The sequence below is a fragment of the Sinocyclocheilus anshuiensis genome, unplaced genomic scaffold, assembly GCF_001515605.1.
Source record: "Sinocyclocheilus anshuiensis isolate Anshui unplaced genomic scaffold, SAMN03320099.WGS_v1.1 scaffold935, whole genome shotgun sequence".
NCBI classification, from domain to species: Eukaryota; Metazoa; Chordata; class Actinopteri; order Cypriniformes; family Cyprinidae; genus Sinocyclocheilus; species Sinocyclocheilus anshuiensis.
Genome location: NW_015544174.1, coordinates 235,844 through 241,846, shown reverse-complemented (window position 1 = coordinate 241,846; position 6,003 = coordinate 235,844). Strand labels below are relative to the sequence as shown.

The following is a 6,003-nucleotide window of genomic DNA, read 5'->3' as shown; positions in this document are numbered from 1 at the left end:
AAATGACAGCTTCACACAAAGACTAGACTAAAACTAAAATTAAAACAGGCCGCCAAAAACAACACTAATTGCAACCATTTGAGTTGCAGCCTGCAGCCATGAATCTGACTAATTTAGTGTTAGGAAGTGTTTTTTTTTACATGAAAATGCAAATCAGTTCTATAAATCTATGAATATGAAATAAAGCGTAAATTACTAAATGCATGATGCATATTTATTTTTGTAATGCTTATAAAGCAGGAAGTATTGAAAGATAGGAAGTATCAAATAATGTTTACCATTTCAAAAACGAATAATGCTGAAGTGTATTTCGAATGTGTTGTGTATGGATTTAATTTAGGCATATTAAATAATTAAGAGAATTACCAGCACTTAAAGAAACAATGGTTAGAACAAGATTTTTATTATATATTTTTATGCGTATATTACCAAAACAGAGAGAGAGATGTGGAGCATGACAACATTTGTTGATCTTGCCCAAATGATATTTAATACATTCAGTACATTCTTTTATACCCCCCACCCCCATATATTTATGTATACGTGTTAATCAGCATCATGTGTTAAACGTGCACAAATGATAAGATAGAAACAGTAAATATTTAATAGCTGTCATCAAGAAATCATTAAGTAAAATGGCATTTTAATTTACAATGACTTGTAAAGTAGCTTTTATTTAACCTCTATTTACATTTATTTAAATACCACAGAATTGGTAATTGAAGTTGCTCTGAAAGCACTTCGGGTCTCTTCATCAATGGCGCTCTCAATCTTCGAAAGAAAGGAATAGCATTTCTTCTTTAAGTCCTTGGCCATGAATGCATAGAGGAACGGGTTTAGAAAGCTGTTTGCACTGGCGAGGGTAGCAGATACTTTTTGAGCTGTGTAAAAGGCAGAGTTGTGCTCAGATCTGTCCAACTCTAAAACAGAAACTATCTGAAATGGCAACCAACAGATGAAAAAAGTTGCGATCAGTAATGCCATGATCATGTAGGGCTTGGTGGATTTGGACATTTGGTTTGCTCTAAGTTTACGGATCAGGATGGCGTAACAGGTGAAAATGGTCAGGAATGGAATCAAAAACCCAAAAGTAAAGCGCATGAACACGACGGTTTTGTGGTGATCCCCATATTTGCTGTAGCATTTTTCTGTTGATTCATTTTGAATCTCTCTGAATTTGGCAGATGGAATGCTAAGCAAAGAAGACACAAACCAAGCCAACACAACAACTAAAGAAGCTTTCTGTACAGTGCGTTGATTCTGGGCCCAGACAGGAAACTTGACGGTGATGCAGCGATCCACACTTATGATGACCAGGATGAAAATGCTGCTGTACATATTGAGGGTCATAACAAAAGCGTTGAACTTGCACAGGAAGAGCCCAAAGATCCAGCTGTTCTTAACTATGTTGTCAATGGTGAAAGGAAGAGTAGCACAGAAAATGAAGACAGACAAAGCCAGACTCAGGTACCAAGTGGTGTTCACTGACTTCTTCATCTTAAAACCAGTAATCCAGATCACTGCACCATTTCCAGTGATGCCAAGAAGGAATATGATCACATTAAAGATCACTGTGATTACACATGCTGCTTCCCTGCAGTATCCAGGATGTAAGTCCTCATGAAGTTGTTCTTCTGTCACATGGCTGTCTTTAGTTAACGCTTGTAAAATATCTTCATAATTTGGATGTACAGTTGAAGTCATTGTGACTTCTATTATAACTGAATAGGAAGCAGATTTCTGTAACAAAAATAACAAGCAATTTATCCAACTACATTTAAAGTGTAGTCATTTTGCATATTTTTATAATGACTAAAGTGGCTGTGCAAAAACATGGCACTATTACCACACAATCGATGCAGAAAGTCTCTGATTCAACTGCCTTTCCTATAATTTCCATCAAGTTATTTGAGATATTAAAATTAGTTTTCAGCACATTGCAGATTTTGTTTTGTTTTTGCTTTGCTTTGTTTTGTTTTGTTTTCTAGAGTTAACCGATAGATCATTTTCATTGGCAGTCTCTTGGCGGGTCACTATTTAAACAAAAAAAAAATCCTCTCAGTAGTAAAATAACAGAACAAATTCTGCATGATGCATACAATATATTTCTGATCAGTCCTTTTCTGACATGCAGAACTGTCAGAAAAGGCCAGTAAAAAGCACAATGCTAGCAGAATTCTCCCATAGCTTCCCTTTTTTTTCATGTAAACTGCTTACACTTTTCTGATTATACTTTTGACCATAAATTATATTTGATGAGTGACATGCATGCCAGTTTGTATGAGGGAAATTGCCTAATTTGTTACTTAAAAGCTATTTCGAGGTTTAAACCACACAGAACAGAACAATTTACACAAGTGGCATGTTATTTGCATTTGAATCTTGAGTGCAATTTTAAGTGTAACTTGATGACTGCTATGTTTAAGTTAGTAACATTTCTCATTTTGTATTGTATCTGATATACTGCCTGTAAAAGTGGTTGCAATCCTAATTTGGAAAATATCTTGAGTTGATTCTATTGAAACATAGAATTGTTAATCACATGCATCTTAATTCTTTTGCTGCTCTGTCTTTAAAATTAAACCGAAAACAAGTGTTCACTGTATGAACTAATACACATCTTTGATGCATTGGTTCTGATGACATCTAAAGTTAACTTACCTCACAAAGTAAGCCTCACAATGCCTTTTGCAATGCTTCAGAAATCAGCTTCTGCTGCTGGGTTGTTTGCTGATAAGTGCATACTGAGCTATTGGCCAAACATTTTAACACCTAGTTCCTCTGTACAATGCAAACAAATTTCTGAGAACTGAGACTGTCAACGGCCACACTTAACAAGAACCCTATTCAAAACTGATCTGTTTATCTGATAGTTAGCGATGGGCTGGTTTGAGGTTAAAAACCGAGAATATAGCACCATTGCAGTGAGCGGTCCAATATACATCTCTACCGCCTTTACCATTGTGGGAGGATTCTGAAGTGTGTTATGCTGTGAAGCTCATGGTATCATAATTGCAGTCAAAAAAATAATGTTTATTAGTCACAGAGAATTTCAAAAATATTCCGAACTGTACAAGATCAGTACAAGTGGTTATGAAGATTAAAGAATGCTAGCTTGCATCAGGAAACCATTTGCATTGTGCATAATGATAGTTTGATTTACTTGCTATAAAAATTAAGATTGTAAATCAATTAAAATTTATTCAAATTTTAAAAATATACTAATTGCAAAGCTGCAAATGAAGGCTTTGACAAGTAAAAAACTGTGGCAGACAAGTAAATAGTGGATTTAGAAGTCAAAATACTATTTTATTTCCTTATCATTGAACATAAACGTATGACTTTAGAGGTTGTTCACACAGGACAAGTTTTCAACATTCAACTTATTTTTGGTCTTTGTACATATAAAATGTTTTTGGTCAGATGTTTTTGGTTATTGCATCACATCTCTGTCGCATCTTGTACACTGTTTTACGATGCAGTATTAAAAGTCAAGATAAAAGTAGTTTTAAATGTGTCTTTTTGCTGCACTTAAGCAGTTTTGAATGCAACAATGCATCCGGTAACACAGAATCAATTTAGGTGGCATTTCAAGCTTAAATTGCTCAGATCAGAGATGCCCAAAACGGACTTATGGGACCTTAATGGGAGTTAAAAAAATATATGTGATTTATAAAAAAAAGGACTACATTTCAATATAGATTCATATAATGCAACATTTACTTTCAGCCTTTTTACTTTTTGGCTCAGATATTTCATTTTTAAAAAATGTTGCAATTTTCATCCAGAAGTAGCTAGTAAATTTTACAAATAATTACAAAGGAAATGCAAGTAACACATTGAATTCAACATGACATTTTTAAGTAGAAAGATATATAGTATTTGCTTGTAAAACATAATTCAATAATCTTTTTTTTTTCTATTTACAACTTCAAATTTTTTTTAACAGTGTAGGAAAATTCCTTATTATGGAATTTACAGTCAGGAGGCACACTTAAGTGTGTTATTTTAGTTTAGTTTAGTTTAAAATTAATCATACTAAATGAATGCATTAAATTGACAGCCTGAAAAAAAATATTACTTTCAGTTTATTCTTCAGATATGAGTGGACGCCCTGGCATCCACTGAGCTGGAGCGAGACAGGTAGCGACTGATCGTTCGGCCGTCTTCTCCAATAGCATTCTCAATCTTTGATAAGATGGAGCTCCTGAACTTCTTCCTGAAGTCATTGCCCATGAAAACGTACAAAACGGGGTTTAGGAAGCTGTTTGTGGCAGCAACAGTGGTGCCAATTTTCAGTCCGAGAGAAATGACCTCAATGTGGAAGGTTTGGTTTTGTTCGATTAGCACAAATGTGTGGTAGGGCAGCCAGCACAGGAAGAAGGTCAGAATGAGAGCTGTCATGATCTTAAATGGTTTGTTGGACTTCGCCATCTGGGTGGCTCTCAGTCTGAGGATGATGATGGTATAACAAACAATGATGAGGATGAAAGGGATCACAAATCCAAAAACAAAGCGGCTCATGGCTATGATTTCATGGCTGTACTGGCTGGATGTGTAGTTGTTAATGCACCGGTTTGTGCCCAGGTGATTCTGGACATCACGGTATATGATAGATGGGATACTTAATGCTGTAGAGATGATCCATGCGAGTACAATTAGTACAGATGCTTTTCCAATAGTGCGGTGATTCTGTGCCCAAACTGGAAACATGACGGCGACGCAGCGATCCACACTGATGATGACGAGGAGGAAGATGCTGCTGAACATGTTGAGGAACATGATGAAGGATGTGAACTTGCACATGAAGAGGCCGAAGATCCATTCCGATGTGACGCTGTAGGCAATGTTAAAAGGCAAACAGGCACAGAATATGAAGTCAGATACAGCCAGACTCAGGTACCAGGTAGTATTGACTGACTTCTTCATGCCTAACCCTGCAATCCAGATAACCACAGCATTTCCTCCAAGACCCAGCAAACAGATGATCACATTGATCACCAGCAGCAACAGGCAAAGGACCTGAGTGAAACACGTGGTGGTGTGGGCATGGAAAGAAACTTCTTCATAAGTAAAATTATCGGAGGAGGTGAAATTATCATAATCAATGTAATTATAGTCAAATACAAAATCTGCTGATTCCATTGTAATGTACGTTGAGTCCCTGTAAGCAGAGAACAAAAAGAAAATTTGTTTATTAAATATTTCTTCAGTAAAAGTATAAATATCACAATCACTGTTCCTAGATTATTATTTCTCAGCAATATGTAATTTCAACCTAAGTAACATCATGAACCTTCAGGGTAACACTTTCTATGAAGCCCGTATTTATAACACATTATAAGGGTATTCTTAAGGCATTATGATGAATGTATAATGCATTATAAAAAAAACGTATAATACGTTGTTTCATCTCATAAATAATCATAACAATTATAATACATTATAGAAGTTACTTATTTGTGGTTATAACTTTTATGAGTATGATTATTTATAACACGCAATGAACACCATTTTAAATCCACTTAATTTATAATGAATTTTAAGTCTCATATCTTGACATTATTTAATTAAGATCTGCACAGTATCTTACTGATATTACATTAAATATGAGTAAAAGCAAATGTGCCATATAACACATTCATCTGATCAAATATCTAATCTTATGGCTGTTTAAGACATTTATTTATTTATTATTATTATTGTTGTTGTCTTTGTTATTATTACTTATAAGTGGTCTTTGTCTGCTAATGGCCAGATATGAGACTTATAATACATTAAAACCTTGGGAAATATAATCCATTGTAAGTTAAGTGGATGCATTGTGTTCATTGTGTGTTATAAATCATCATACTCTTAAAAGCTATAACCACAAATAAGTAAATATTATAATGAATTAAAACTGTTGTTATGATTAATCATGAGATGATACGACATATTATACGTTTTTTTTTTTTATAATACATTATGCATTCATTATAATGCCTTAATGTATTATAAATA

The 6,003-nt window shown here is 34.5% G+C and overlaps 2 protein-coding genes across 2 annotated transcripts in view; both read right to left on the bottom strand.

Moving 5' to 3' along the window:
- Positions 1-693: 693 nt before the first annotated feature.
- LOC107696051 (C3a anaphylatoxin chemotactic receptor-like) lies at positions 694-1,927 on the bottom strand. The gene has a single exon (XM_016496198.1). It carries the CDS (start codon positions 1,702-1,704, stop codon positions 694-696), a length of 1,011 nt encoding a protein of 336 aa, XP_016351684.1. The 5' UTR covers positions 1,705-1,927.
- Positions 1,928-3,933: 2,006 nt separating this feature from the next.
- The window catches only part of cmklr1 (chemokine-like receptor 1), a 4,999-nt gene continuing 2,929 nt past the window's right edge, over positions 3,934-6,003 (bottom strand). Inside the window, exon 2 of the mRNA XM_016496200.1 lies at positions 3,934-5,164. Within this exon, the coding sequence (XP_016351686.1) occupies positions 4,096-5,145 (1,050 nt within the window). The 5' untranslated portion in view covers positions 5,146-5,164 and the 3' untranslated portion in view covers positions 3,934-4,095. The remainder of the gene's footprint in view (positions 5,165-6,003) is intronic.